At 40.2% G+C, this 15,146-nt stretch overlaps 1 protein-coding gene across 1 annotated transcript; it reads right to left on the bottom strand.

Annotated features, from left to right (window-relative positions):
* Window positions 1-239: 239 nt before the first annotated feature.
* LOC130917054 (transmembrane protein 25) lies at window positions 240-14,039 on the bottom strand. The gene is made up of 11 exons (XM_057838110.1): window positions 13,788-14,039; window positions 11,232-11,338; window positions 10,688-11,029; window positions 5,538-5,828; window positions 5,322-5,453; window positions 5,208-5,241; window positions 3,948-4,048; window positions 2,470-2,553; window positions 676-2,400; window positions 511-604; window positions 240-379 (listed from the first exon to the last, which is right to left on the bottom strand). Exons 2-9 carry the CDS (start codon window positions 11,311-11,313, stop codon window positions 2,327-2,329), a joined length of 1,140 nt encoding a protein of 379 aa, XP_057694093.1. The 5' UTR covers window positions 11,314-11,338; window positions 13,788-14,039; the 3' UTR covers window positions 240-379; window positions 511-604; window positions 676-2,326.
* Between the last annotated feature and the right edge of the window lie 1,107 nt (window positions 14,040-15,146).

The following is a 15,146-nucleotide window of genomic DNA, read 5'->3' as shown; positions in this document are numbered from 1 at the left end:
GGCTTGGTGGTCGACTTGCTACGGGCACACACGTGGCAGGCAGAGACGAAGGACCGGCAATCCTCCCTCATGGTTGGCCACCAGAAACGCTGGCACAAAACAGCCAAGGTTCGGGTGATGCCAGGGTGGCAAGTCAGGCGGGAGGTGTGTGCCCATTCCAGCACCTTGGGGCGGAGTGATTCAGGGACAAACAACAGATCACTCGGCATTGCCTGTCGGGGGTCCGGATACTGGCCGTGAGCCGCCAAAACCTCGGCCTCCAGGTCCGTCATTGCTGCAGCTGCCATGCAGTATGGTGGGAGGATAAGTGCGGGTACCTCTTTGGAATCGACGGGTTGGTACAGGCGGGACAGGGTATCAGCCTTCCCATTCTTTGAGCCTGGGACATATGACAAAATCGAATTAGCTAAAAAACATGGCCCACCTGGATTGACGGGGGTTCAGCCTGCGGGCTGGCTTGAGATATTCCAGATTTTTGTGGTCTGTCGAAATCACAAATGGATGTCGTACTCCTTCCAGCAGGTGGTGCCATTCCTCCAGGGCCAACTTTTCCGCCAGCAACTCACGATCCCCAGTGGCGTAGTTGCATTCTGCAGGAGTGAGCCTATGGGAGAAGTAGGCACAGTGGTGTACATTCCCATCCCCCAGCCTACACTGTGAGAGGACAGCACCCACCCCCAGCTCAGAAGCGTCCACCTCCACAATGTATTGCAGTGCGGGGTCCAGATGAGCGAGCACAGGAGCCGACGTGAAGCGGGCCTTAAGGTCACAGAAGGCAGTCTCGGCGGCATCCGACCACCGGTATGGAGTGTTGGTAGAAGTGAGGGCCGTGAGAGGGGCCACTACCTGGCTGTAGCTGTGTATGAATCGCCGGTAAAAGTTCGCAAACCCCAGGAAGCGCTGCAGCTGTTTCTGGTCGCCCGGCCTGGGCCACTGAGAGACAGCGGTCACCTTTGCGAGACATGGAAGGCACACTTCTCTGCCTTCACGTAGAGGCGATTCTCCAAGAGCCTTGGAGCCTGCTCGTGTTCTGCAGGCGTACGAGAGTAGATCAATATGTCGTCCAGATAGACAAAAACGAACCTGTTCAGCATGCCCCGAAAGGACGTCATGACGAGGGCCTGGAATACCGCGTGCGCCCCTGAGGGCCTCTGCCCAGCTTGGGGCCTGACAGCATGAGTCTGGGATTGAACTGGATTGATCTCAGAACTGTGAGGCAGATTTTTTAAACACATACACTCCAATGTGCCTCCTGGCGACAGCAAAGGGAAAGAAATGTTAACTTTAAAAATAATAATAAAATAAAAAGTGAAGAAATACATCTAAAATGATACCTTTCAAGTTAGTTCATAACTATCAAAGGCATAATTATACTGGAAACTGAAAAGAACACTTCTATCTGGTATCGCAAATACAAAATCAGGATGTGTGTTCTCATCATGACTCATAAATATTGTTTCCCCTTTGCATTTGTGGCAAAATGCATACAACCAGCTTTCCAAATTAGATGTGTTTTTTACATGAAGCAAAAACGTTCACCCACAGTACACACAAGCTTCCTGTCTCAACTGCTGCATTAAACCTTTTGTGCCACAAACAGAAAGCACCTGGTTGTCTGCTCACTCACACGTTGTGCATATCCCCTCATTTCAAACACATGGAATATTATTCTACAGTTCCAATTCTGTCAATATAAAGGCTCAATGTTTTATACACACAACGTATTGCAACGTATAAATCATATAGTTTTACGTTTCAAATTCACGTACTGCACAATAGCCACAATCGTCCCCCCTCTGATCACTTGACACAAGTGCGTAACTAGAGAAGGAAACAAAAAGATTTTTAGCACCCCCTCGTGGATTCTAGTTGGGCCATACTCCAGGCGGATCATCATTCATGTTCACTTTATTCAATACCATACCATGTTTTCTATGCATACATGTACATATGCAGAGTTATATACAGTGCATGTCATGTTATATAACATGTATAAATATATTTTTTTCTCAATTAATTTGTAAAATCCCACATACAGTACATGGCCTTGGATATTCTAGAATATGCATAGCAGAATAAATGCATTCCAGTAATAACAGCAAGAAATAGGACACTATGAAGAAGTGGTTATAGATGGTATAACAACACATGACTTTTAGAGTTCACACACATTTTGTTTTCACTTATGTTGAAGCAGTGATACTTTGTATGATCCAGAGACATATTTTATGCTGATTTGATGGCTGTGTAATGAATAACTGTTGCAGATTCTTTGTTATATTAGTCATGCATGCAATTTATAGCCAAGTGTCGTCTTTAAGGTCAGTCAGAGCCAGATCTCCTCACTGCTTGTGCTATTCACTTTGTAGATGTAGCCCACCATTGGATATCTGGCGAAGCCTGGCAGAAGAGGACAGCACCATTAAAGACACACATCTTAAAATAATAAATGCGAATGTGCCACCTGACCTCTGGCAGCATAGGCTAAAGACAGATCTTCATCCTCCTCATTTTTCTTCTTTTCTCCCCCACTGACTTGTGTGTTCTCTCGAGCTTTGGAAATCAACATATGAGTAGTGTAGCAATGGAGGAAATACGAAATGGAAATATATTACATTATTATTGGGAATATTCATATAAATATACATATACACTGCATACTGAATGGTCTACGTGCTTGTGTGGTTTTCTCAGAGTACAGTGGTACCTCTACATACGGAGTTAATTAGTTCCAGAACCTTGTTTGTAAATCAAAATGGTCGTATGTCGAGCAGGATTTTCCCATAAGAATACATCATAATTCCATTAAGTCATTCAACAGCCCGAAAACCTACACTAAATCCGTTATAAATACTGCTGGTACCATAAGAAATGGCAATTACTCATGGCAAAACAAATAAATTATGAATAAAAATTGGAAAAGTAATACAATAATAATTCCTGTAATAATGTAATGAATCAGGTTCCTATGTGGCGGACGTGTTTTGCGTGCTGTTCCTGAACGTAACGTAAGAAAGGTGCAGCTAAAATTTTACTTTCTCTTTTAACACTCTGTTGTTGCTGGTACCTGCAGCGGACAGTAGGTGAATTGTGTTCTGAGTTCTGAAATAAATAATTAAAAAACAGACAAAGCTGGCGGTCTCTTTGGCAATGGTACCACAATTATAATTGTCACCTTAACTTATGAAGACTGGTTAACGAAGGTCGGAGGAGGAGTGTTGTCGAGCCACACCACACTCATATTTTTCTATCATTTCCATCTTCACCTTTTTACTTTATTCACCACCTGCACTAACCTTCTTGGAACCCGTGTTGATTTCTCTCTCAAGAAAATCCGCCGTACGGCCGTCTTGCGGCAAAAGACACTGTGGCACTGTCATAAATCGGCGTATTTCGATCATGTCATCAGATGAAGAAAAAAATAGCGAGTCAAACTTTACGTCGGATGTCGAAAAGATCGTGTGTCGAAGGGACCGTATGTCGAGGCATTACTGTCTTCGGTTTTCTCTCACATCCCAAAAACTCAGTGGTGTGTAGATTTATATCCATTATAGATTTCAAAATAAATATGTATGCAAAGACAAATCATTGTTTAATTCAACTTTACTGTGAAAACCTCTTGAAATTAATAATTTAGTACATTAAATTAATAATAATTTAAAATTAAAATTAATATTTCTGTAGCCTATTACGTTCACGGTGCTCATGGGCGAAGTGGACTTTAATTTCATGACTTAGGGCGAGAGGCATTTTACAATTACACCAGTCTACAGTCAATTACTGAGTCACAGACAGACAAATAAAGATTCACACTCAATTAACTCACTGTACCTGTTCTTGGAATGTGGGATAAAACCGTAGTACTGGAGGAGCATGTGATGTTTGCATAACTGTGCAATTAATATGTTTGATAATGAGTAGAAAACATAATATGATGAATAGTTTACCCTTTTTTAAAGTCATAAGGTCGTTAAGCTGCATATTGGAAGGAAGAGACATGTTCTCTCTCGGGATGTGAGTTCTTTCTGCTTTCAAACTGGTTGAGTCACTGTGTCGATAACACAGACACAACAAATGAAGTTCAACTGATACTAGTCAGTTGAGGGTACACAACATATTCATACAATGACACGAATCTGTTTTAATCAGGACAGGGAAACCCTACAGCGCCGATGTACAGTCTATAGACCTCCGTGAAGTTGGTCCCCCTATCAAATGGAAATTTATAGAAAAATTATGTAATTCATTTTTGCTGGATTTGTGCTCGTTTGTGCTGAAAAAACATTTCATTTGTTCTGCTACCGATGATGAGATATTGATCATTTTTCTTTTATAGATCAATCTGACGTCAAATGGGGGGCAGTAAATGGGGGGCTTGAGATATTAATTTCGAATGATGACTCGCAGGCCCCATTTACTGGAAAATGGACCCGAAGGGGTGTCATTCATTTGTGCTACGTTTGCCCTAGTTGTTGGTACGCCCTTCTGTTATTGAGAGAGTTGGTACGATTCGTCAGCCGCGACGGAGGTGCTGCGATTGACGTCATCACTCAAAATTAATATCTCAATATCTATACATCGATAACAGCACAAACAAAAACTTTACAACACAAACGGAGCATAAATGAATGGCCCCGTTTCGGGTCCATTTTGCAATAAATGGGGGGCTGCATGACCTCATCACTCGAAATTAGTATCTCAAAAACGATAGCAGCACAAACGAAAATTTTTACAGCACAAACAAGCACAAATGTAGCACAAACGATTGACACAATTTTTAATCAAATTGAGGGGTTGAAGGTGGGGCCAACTTTACGGAGATTCAGTATAGCACTGATTGATAGTAAGAAAGTATGTTTAATTGGTAATAACATTCCCAGTACGTCTGATCATCAAGTACTTTTACACTTGTTGAGTTGATGTACAAAGAACGCAGTTGATCCCCAATAAGGAGCTGAACTACAAATTCCAAAACAGGTGTTTAGTCAAGCAATGCGTTACCTAGTTCAACTGGAATTCCTGGATTTAAATCGTAATCTTCAGAACCTCGTCATAGAGACGCTTTTAACAGAATGTTCGCATACTAAAGTGGTCACTGAGCTGATATAAAAAAATGTTAGAAATGCTAGTGTAAAAGTAAAAACGTTGGATATAATGACATTAATATTTGGCGGGTACTCAGAATTGTTGGCTGAAAATAAAATCACCTTTTCCTAGTCATTAGAATCTCCACAGGTTCATCTGCAACAGAAAATACAGTAAAGTATGTTGCACTACTAAAGCATTGTCACAAGCACACAAGGGACCGAATCATGTCTTACCAATGGACTTGCTTGTAGTTTTTTGCATGAGGCAGAGGACTATCAGGCTGAGGATAAGAAGGGCCATGAAGGCCATGGAACCTCCAGTTACAATTCCCAGCATTGGCACTTCCACACGAGACTGAAGGAACTCTGGAGAAGAGACAGTAGCCATTCAAAAAAAAAAAAGTACGTTAGATACAATACAATAACTCTTGTCCTCCCACCGCCAATTACCTGTCAGTGTGATATTGCTTTGCGTTGTGCCCACACTGTTAGTGGCATTCAGCGAGATATTTCCTGATAAACTACTGAGAGTGAGCCTCAGTGTGTGATTGGTCAGCCAGGGGTAATGGGGCGAGTCGATGATGAGGATGTCTGAGGTGTTAGCCAGCAGCATTCCGGACTGATCCGCAAAGGTGAAGATTGCAGGTGGGTTGGACTGAACCAGAGCAAAGAGTACTAACAAAAGGCCAGGGTCTGAGGTTTCACTGGATTGTGCGTTGACCCTGAGGATCTCAGGCTGAACTAAAAAATAAAGAGTTAAAGAGAAGAGATTACAGACCATGCCAACTGCTAGCCTATACAGTAGGGGTCCTCAAACTGTGATGGGGTAGGCCGGACAACAGAATTGTATGATGCCGATGAAACTGACCATTATCAAGCCCTATTGTGTTGTAGAAATTATTAAACATCGTTTATCGTTACTAGGTGTTTGCATAAGTAGTATGTACTGTACTTAACGCTTTGTTTATACAGTGGTACCTTTACTTACAAAATTAATTGGTTCTGGAAGTAGTTTCGTAACTTAAAATTTCTGTATGTAGAGTTACATTTTCCATGTAAATGCCCTAATCTGTTCCAAGTCCCCAAATATTCAGACATAAATCTTTTTATAATGCATAAAAATGCATCAAGACATGTAACAAATACATGCTACAATTAGATTGTTGCTCAATAAACATAAAATCAGAGTTGTGCATCATGTAAAACACCAAGAACAGAGTAAATAATAAAAGTTAATGAACTCATGTAAAGCTCTTGGAATGCGAGAGGCGAATAAAGAGGACGCTAGGATACACACATACACATAGAGGTCCCTCTTAGCCAATTGGATGCCAGGAATGCTATACAATAGCCAATGGCAGAGCAGCTTTAAGTATGTTATGTTCAGTAAACTCTGGGAGCTGCATGTACCAGCCATACTGTATCTTTGCCTTTGTTATCCTGAAATTTATTTCGTAACAATCTTCCCCTTGAGGCGTGTAAACCTGACCTGAAATTTCCTATGTAGATGTTCGTAAGAAGGGGTACGACTGTATTTTAATAAACAGATTTCCTATTCTTGTATAGAAGAAGAAATATCAAGGTTAGAAACTCAAGAAGCATGGTGGTTGACACTGGCAAAATTGAGTGAAAAAATACAAATTGCAAGTAGGCCTGTTGCTATAAACAATAATAAAATCAACAATTTTATTAATAATAACTGAATACAGCACTTCATAAAAGTCACATGAATTGGAATAATTGAAATTATAATCTGGAAAGTATGGTAGATTTGGAGTGTGAAGTTTGAAATCCTGCTGTCTAAAATCACCCGCAGTGCTATGAAGGCTTGCGGACCGTATTTTATGGATCCCCGCTAACCACAGCATACTATTTATCTTCACTCCAAGCCCATTGTGCATTAGTTACTCTGTAGCAGCGTACCTGCAAACGTTTACACATTTTTACCACAGACAGTACATTGGTATTAGAGATGTGAGAGTATATGTGATACGTACATCATGATAATTAGGATCCCAATAGATTATCGATATGCTCCTGCCAAGAATCAATATATCGTTTTAAAGAGGTGTCACTGTTTAATAATAGAACCAACAGGTTGCTATGGAAATTTTCCATGACAAGTGTCTATGTTAAGACTTAATGGTTTACGAAAATGCTGCTATATTATAGTGTTGCTGTATTTATTTACATAAATATTGCACTGAAATGTTCTCATATTCTATGAGGGAGACAGTTTTTGACAGATTGTCTGCAAAATTGCTTAAAATAAACATTGTTCATTGTTGCATTTATAAATACTGTAGCTTGTTTTTTTCTTCAATTGTTGTTTTGTAGAATATTATAGTCAGGGGTGCACATAAGTGGTCCGCATGCGCGCATGCGTACTGGACGTAGACAAACGCGCTGGCCCTCAACGGTTTCCATACGCTTTTGCGTACCGATGGCTGACCACTGTATTTGCGGCGGACACGAGAAAATAACTTCTCAAAATGTCGAAGAGGCAGGCCACACTGAGTAATTACTTCCGTGTTCCCCGACCCCGTCAAAAGACAGACAGACAGACGACAGAGACATCACCGGAGCTACCGAAAAAAAGGACTTTTGCTGAAAAGTGGCTACTGGAGGTACCATGGCTAGAAGCAAATGATGCTCGCACGGAAATGCGGTACAAAATGTGCCGTGAGAATCCCAATGTCGCCGATAAGAGCAGCACATTTTATGTAGGGTCAAAGAATTTCAGCCATCCAAACTTTGAAAAGCACGAAAAAAACAGAGCATGTGGCAATTAAGCAAACTATCGATGTCAAACAGGACCCCACTCGCCCTATGGACAAGTGGCGGAAAAGGGCGAAATAAAGGTAATGAACAGCGACATGCACTGACAAACGTGTTTTTGCTCGCATTTTACAAAGCTAAACATGCACGTTCAATGAGGTCTTATGAGGAGGACATCCCACTTTTAAACAGGCTTGGAGTTAATGTGGGAGTCGCATAATGCCCTTTATTTTGAATTGGTGCTTTTTATTTCTTTACATTTCACTTCAAAGTAATGGCAATTTTGTTGTGCCAGTTGATGTTAATCAAGCATTAATTGTTAATATAATTAATTAAAGTTAATTGGCTCTAAGTAAGGCTTGTCATAAATTTATCGCAACAGGCGGGTCGGCTCTCAAGCTCAATGAGGACCAAGTCACATCTCCAGGTCCTCCTCTGAGAACCTGGGCAAAAAAAATATGTGCACCCCTGATTATAGTAGACGTAGTAGTAGTAAAATATTGTAGATTGTTTCCATACCCAATTTATTGATAATTGTTACATCGTTATATCAAAAGATAATCTTTATCGTCAGCCTTGTATTGTATCAAACATATCGAGATGTCCCCAGAGGTTCCCACACCTGATTGGAATGATGGTCAAAACTAAAACAATGCATTATTGATATCTGCCTGATCACGACACGTAACACTTTTGCCTCACAGTTCTGAGTTGAAATCTCAGTTGCAGCTTTCCTGCGTGGAGTTTACATGTTCTCCCTGTGCTTGTGTGTAGTTTTTGTTTGTTTGTTTGTTTGTTTGTTTATCCGCAAAACACGCATTAAAGTTTAATGGAAGACTACATCAACAAAATGTACAGTATATACAGTGCCTTGCAAAAGTATTCGGCCCCCTTGAACCTTGCAACCTTTCGCCACATTTCAGGCTTCAAACATAAAGATATAAAATTTTAATTTTTTGTCAGGAATCAACAACAAGTGGGACACAATCGTGAAGTGGAACAAAATTTATTGGATAATTTAAACTTTTTTAACAAATAAAAAACTGAAAAGTGGGGCGTGCAATATTATTCGGCCCCCTTGCGTTAATACTTTGTAGCGCCACCTTTTGCTCCAATTACAGCTGCAAGTTGCTTGGGGTATGTTTCTATCAGTTTTGCACATCGAGAGACTGACATTCTTGCCCATTCTTCCTTGCAAAACAGCTCGAGCTCAGTGAGGTTGGAACAGGAGTCTTCAGCTCTTTCCACAGATTCTCGATTGGATTCAGGTCTGGACTTTGACTTGGCCATTCTAACACCTGGATATGTTTATTTTTTAACCATTCCATTGTAGATTTGGCTTTATGTTTTGGATTATTGTCCTGTTGGAAGATAAATCTCCGTCCCAGTCTCAGGTCTTGTGCAGATACCAACAGGTTTTCTTCCAGAATGTTCCTGTATTTGGCTGCATCCATTTTCCCGTCAATTTTAACCATCTTCCCTGTCCCTGCTGAAGAAAAGCAGGCCCAAACCATGATGCTGCCACCACCATGTTTGACAGTGGGGATGGTGTGTTCAGGGTGATGAGCTGTGTTGCTTTTACGCCAAACATATCATTTTGCATTGTGGCCAAAAAGTTCAATTTTGGTTTCATCTGACCAGAGCACCTTCTTCCACATGTTTGGTGTGTCTCCCAGGTGGCTTGTGGCAAACTTTAAACGAGACTTTTTATGGATATCTTTGAGAAATGGCTTTCTTCTTGCCACTCTTCCATAAAGGCCAGATTTGTGCAGTGTACGACTGATTGTTGTCCTATGGACAGACTCTCCCACCTCAGCTGTAGATCTCTGCAGTTCATCCAGAGTGATCATGGGCCTCTTGGCTGCATCTCTGATCAGTTTTCTCCTTGTTTGAGAAGAAAGTTTGGAAGGACGGCCGGGTCTTGGTAGATTTGCAGTGGTCTGATGCTCCTTCCATTTCAATATGATGGCTTGCACAGTGCTCCTTGAGATGTTTAAAGCTTGGGAAATCTTTTTGTATCCAAATCCGGCTTTAAACTTCTCCACAACAGTATCTCGGACCTGCCTGGTGTGTTCCTTGGTTTTCATAATGCTGTCTGCACTTTAAACAGAACCCTGAGACTATCACAGAGCAGGTGCATTTATACGGAGACTTGATTACACACAGGTGGATTCTATTTATCATCATCGGTCATTTAGGACAACATTGGATCATTCAGAGATCCTCACTGAACTTCTGGAGTGAGTTTGCTGCACTGAAAGTAAAGGGGCCGAATAATATTGCACGCCCCACTTTTCAGTTTTTTATTTGTTAAAAAAGTTTAAATTATCCAATAAATGTTGTTCCACTTCACGATTGTGTCCCACTTGTTGTTGATTCTTGACAAAAAAATTAAATTTCATAACTTTATGTTTGAAGCCTGAAATGTGGCGAAAGGTTGCAAGATTCAAGGGGGCCGAATACTTTTGCAAGGCACTGTATATTGTGGATGGTTGTTTTTCTACATGTGCCCAGCAATTGGCTTGTGACCAGTCCGTATTGTCCGCTGTGAGGGACAGCAACTGGGATTGACTCCAAACATACTCAGGATAGGCAGTATAGAAAGTCATGTTTTCAAATATTAATGAAGAGGGTAAAGTTATCAAATGTTGACATCATTTTGATGCACTCCAAAATTATTCTCAAATCAAAATGTTATGCTTTCCATGAATGCCTGTACATGCCTGTAAAATGTTTAGCAGTTAACAGACTTGCTTTGTCCTTGGCAGAGGTAAAATTGTCGTTGGAGGAGAAGAGTAGATAAATAGTTCCCTGCCACTCACATTGGACATTGAGTGTGACTGTGGCATTGTAGCTCTCCCCGGATTTGGGGTTTAATGCCACACACACCAGCTCTCTGTCCCATTTTCTGGCCCACAGGGAGAATGTGCTGTTGTGATTGACTCCAAGCTTTTTGCCCTTAGAGCCTTTTAGGGGTGACATCACCAGACCACCTCTGGCAGAGAGTGACCTCTGCCGCTCACCGTTCAGGTACCAGCTCAGCGAGATTGGTGCATGCGGATGCCAGCCTTCTGAATGACAGTTGAACCTGTGTATCATGTTTTCTCTTAATGTCATTGCTGTCTGACGATGTCCGTCAATTTTGGAGGTAGGTTCAACAGCACCTGTGGGCATTGAAACCAGAAGTTTTTTCCCCTAAATATTTATCTAAAAAAATTGTAAAATAATAAAAAATAATGTCAACTAATTTATAGTTTAATAATTTTATACATGTCATATGTACTATGCAATCCGCATGTGTGCGTGCATTTGTGTGTTTATAGGTATGTGTATGCGTGTGCATATAGAATGCGTGCAGTTCTTTACCTGCACAGGATAATGCAAGTGTGTGAAGAAACACCATGGCCTGGGAGCCTGATGACCACCTTCTCTTGCACACATTATCCATACTCCTTCAACATGAACTCATCTACCTGAGGGAGGGATTGAGTTGGTTCTTAAAAACAGGCTACTGCAGTGTTTTCACATTTTTATGCAGTCAAAGCATATTTTACATTAGAAAAATCCCTCTTGTAAACATAAAACAAAACAAAAATTGAGGTATAAAAATGCAGAAGTGACTTACTGTTTTTTCTGTATATCTGCTAAAATAGTAACGATCAATTTACTCACAAACATACCCAATGTCAAAACGGGCTTTTAAACATAAAAGTTGCACAAAAAGTAAATTGTGTTGCATTAATAGCAAGAGATAACCAAAATGGTTAGTGGGTGGTTAGTAATTAATGGTTCTGCTGTTTCAACTGGCATGGCTAGATCCAAGATACCTACGGTAATCTGTAACTATAGTGTAATAATCCCTTTTTGACTGATTAAATCAATAAGATGATTTCCTTTGACATTCTAGATGATCTTTAATGCTAAACAAATGCACCGCTGAAAGGTTTTGAGAAGCAGTGGGGAAAAACTGAAGCTTACTGAAAGTCAGAAAAAGTCCTTAACTCAAGTTTCCAATTTTGTCTCATGAAAACAATGAGTTGCGCTTTAAAAAAGCAAAAACAAAAATAATTGTGGAAAGTAAGTCAACCATTCTGTTTGAAAGAAGATAAAGTTTTTGTTGTTCTTTCATTATTATTATTAATATACTTTTATGAAACAACATATTAAACATTGCCAAGCAAACTTGTAGGGTGGAAGAATAGTTTTTAACCCAGAGTCATTAACTCTCTAAATGCAAACATGTAACCAATGACCTTGTTGCATTATTGTCGCTGGTGCTACTATGCTACTATTATCATGGACTGCTGCTATTAATGATTCCTGGTTATCATATCTATTTATTTATTTCAACATCAACACTGTACTTCCTTCATCACTGTACACTGTCTAGTTGTTTTATTTTATTTTTTAGTTTTAGTTCATTTTATTTATGTTATTTATTTGTATAAGACATTAATTCATTGTTCGATGCAGAGAGGGAGTTGCTTTTCATCTCATTGTACTATGTATAATCACAAATAAACTCTATTCTATTCTGTTCTATTCTATTCTGTTCTATTCTATTCTATTCTAAATTATGAAGGTTTTGAGTTTTGATTATGACAGAGTATGATCACATAACTCAAACGTATTGATGCTTACTCGAATATAGGATGACTCTGACTTAAAGTCTTTAGATACAATATTTTTATGGTGGTGACCTGATTTAGGTGTTACCATAATTTTCGGACAAAAAAACACTACTTTTTTCCCTCATTTTGAATCCTGCGGTTTATAGTCTAGAGCAGCTTATTTTGTTGATTTATTGGGTTAATAGATAACACTTTGTTTGATAGTGGCGTTATAAGACTGCCATAAGACCGTCATAGTAATGACACTATCGTGAGCATTAATGAATGCAAATGACAGATTATCATCACCAAATTATGTAACTAACTCAATTTATTTCCAGCTTGGATATTTTACATCCATTCAAAAGTGAGATAATTTGCCAGGTAACACAAAACGATATCTGTCATAAGCATTTATTAAGTCCCATGTCAGTGTCATGTCATAATTATGATGGTCTTTTGAGAGTCTTATGTCGCCACTGTCAAATAAAGTGTTAACAAATACCATAACTAGCAATGAATGAAACAACCGGAACAGTAACTGAAGTAAATGGCACAGAACATGTATTTTGATTGTTATTAACATCTGTATGGCTGCATTGCATGCTAGGAGGCATGTTGGACGACAACAGTGTTGGCAACTGGTAGCAGCAGATGTTAACCGAACTCCCTCAAGGGAGCAGTGATGGCCAAATGAAGCCTTGCAGCCAATTGATTCAAAGCTTCATGGTGGTTCATTTGGTCTTATGACAGTCTGATGACGCCGCTGGCAAATAAAGTGTTACCGGTTAATATCTTTTGGTGTATATATCGATAATACAGTGAGGACGGCTGAGGCTTATAGTTCAGTGCGGCTTATCTACGAACAAATGCCGTTTTTGTGTCAAATTTGGCGGCTTGTGGTCAGGTGCGCCTTGCAGTCCCAAAATTACGATATTTTTGCTTTATTTCGCAGAGCATTTGAAACCAGTACTCAGCAAGATTATGTAGGAAGCACATTATTCCATAGCGCAATGTTTTACAGGAGGAACTAACACCACTGGAAAAAAAAAATGCATCTGTGCATAATGTAATTGCAGTGACTCTCATTGTTATTTGGGCCATTTGTGCATTCGTAACGCACACCTAGTAAACATGATAATGAGCAAGTCACCACCACCCACTAGGCCTCCAGCAGTTAATGCTTGATTTACACACAATCAATATTGTCCCACACACATCCAGTACACAAGGCTGCATGCATGTTAGTACATCATGTTTGTGCTTTCTACATTTTAAGCCGAATGCTCCTCAAGCTCACACACAGTGTTACCTCAGCCCTTTCTGCAGACTTTGCTGTGATTCAGCCAGCCGGAGCTCCATGGCAGCAGAGGAGCGAAGGATGGTGATGAGAGGAAGGCAACCTTTCTGACTCATTCGCCCGCCCATCTGTGTCCACTCATAGCTGCACACACACAAACGTTTCTCAGCAGGAAATTGAACCTTCAGTAGCAGCATTCACTCACTGGTGAAGCTAGCTGACTCAGGCGGTCACGCCGCCACCGCTGAGAGGAGGGGAGAGTGGGAGGAGGGAAAAGGGAAGTTGATGATGTGAGTGAAAGGAAGAGGAGGAATGCATAGATGAAGAGATGGATGCTCGGAATTAGGAAGGAAAGTGAGTTGATGATGTGTTTAACTGTGACAAATAGAGGAATGTTATGAATATATTTTGTTTTCCTTTTTTTTTTTTTTTTTTAAACATCAGTAAACATGTTAAAGTAACAAGCAATAAATGGCACTCACTTGCTCGGTGTTCTATTATTTCGGGCTGCAATATGTATCTGCGGTGCAGTGCGGCTGAACAGACAGAAGCAGCAGCATGCAGAGCACCACAGCCTGAAAAGCTGAAGAGGTGCAGGCAGATCATTCTTTAGTTTGACTTTGTTGTCAGGTGGGGGCCCATTTTGTTATTGCAATCAAAAAATAAACCAAAGGAGAAAAGGATTTGTATCAGTCAACCCTGTGAGCATTTCGACTTCCAATAAAGATCATTTGTTCCCTATCCATCACGAGGGTCGTGTGTTGATTTTAGAATCTCACTTCATTCCCTCAAACTAGGACACTAATTCATTTTCCATTAACATAATCTATGTAAAACACACTTGTATGAATAAAAAAAAAAAAGAATCCAAAAGGACTGTGAGTCTCATAGTACGTATAGCAGATGCCTTAATACAGTGCCTTACAAAAGTATTCGGCCCCCTTGAATCTTGCAAACTTTCGCCACATTTCAGGCTTCAAACATAAAGATATTTAAATTTATTTTTTTTGTCAAGAATCAACAACAAGTGGGACACAATCGTGAAGTGGAACAACATTTATTGGATAATTTAGACTTTTTTAACAAATAAAAAACTGAAAAGTGGGGCGTGCAATATTATTCGGCCCCTTTAATTTCAGTGCAGCAAACTCACTCCAGAAGTTCAGTGAGGATCTCTGAATGATCCAATGTTGTCCTAAATGACCGATGATGATAAATAGAATCCACCTGTGTGTAATCAAGTCTCCGTATAAATGCACCTGCTCTGTGATAGTCTCAGGGTTCTGTTTAAAGTGCAGAGAGCATTATGAAAACCAAGGAACACACCAGGCAGGTCCGAGATACTGTTGTGGAGAAGTTTAAAGCCGGATT

The sequence above is a fragment of the Corythoichthys intestinalis genome, chromosome 6 (genome assembly GCF_030265065.1).
Source record: "Corythoichthys intestinalis isolate RoL2023-P3 chromosome 6, ASM3026506v1, whole genome shotgun sequence".
Classification (NCBI taxonomy): domain Eukaryota; kingdom Metazoa; phylum Chordata; class Actinopteri; order Syngnathiformes; family Syngnathidae; genus Corythoichthys; species Corythoichthys intestinalis.
Note: the sequence above shows the minus strand (reverse complement) of the source record. Positions and strands in the feature narration are given on the sequence as shown.

Bases quoted from the DNA above. Each gene is read 5' to 3' on its own strand.
- LOC130917054 (XM_057838110.1), bottom strand. From the start codon at position 11,313: ATGGATAATGTGTGCAAGAGAAGGTGGTCATCAGGCTCCCAGGCCATG. The intron at 4,049-5,207 runs GTGATTTTATTT...TTATCGACACAG, and splicing joins ATTCTAATGACTAGGAAAAG to TGACTCAACCAGTTTGAAAG. The intron at 2,554-3,947 runs GTAAACTATTCA...TGATTTCCAAAG, and splicing joins CCTTATGACTTTAAAAAAGG to CTCGAGAGAACACACAAGTC.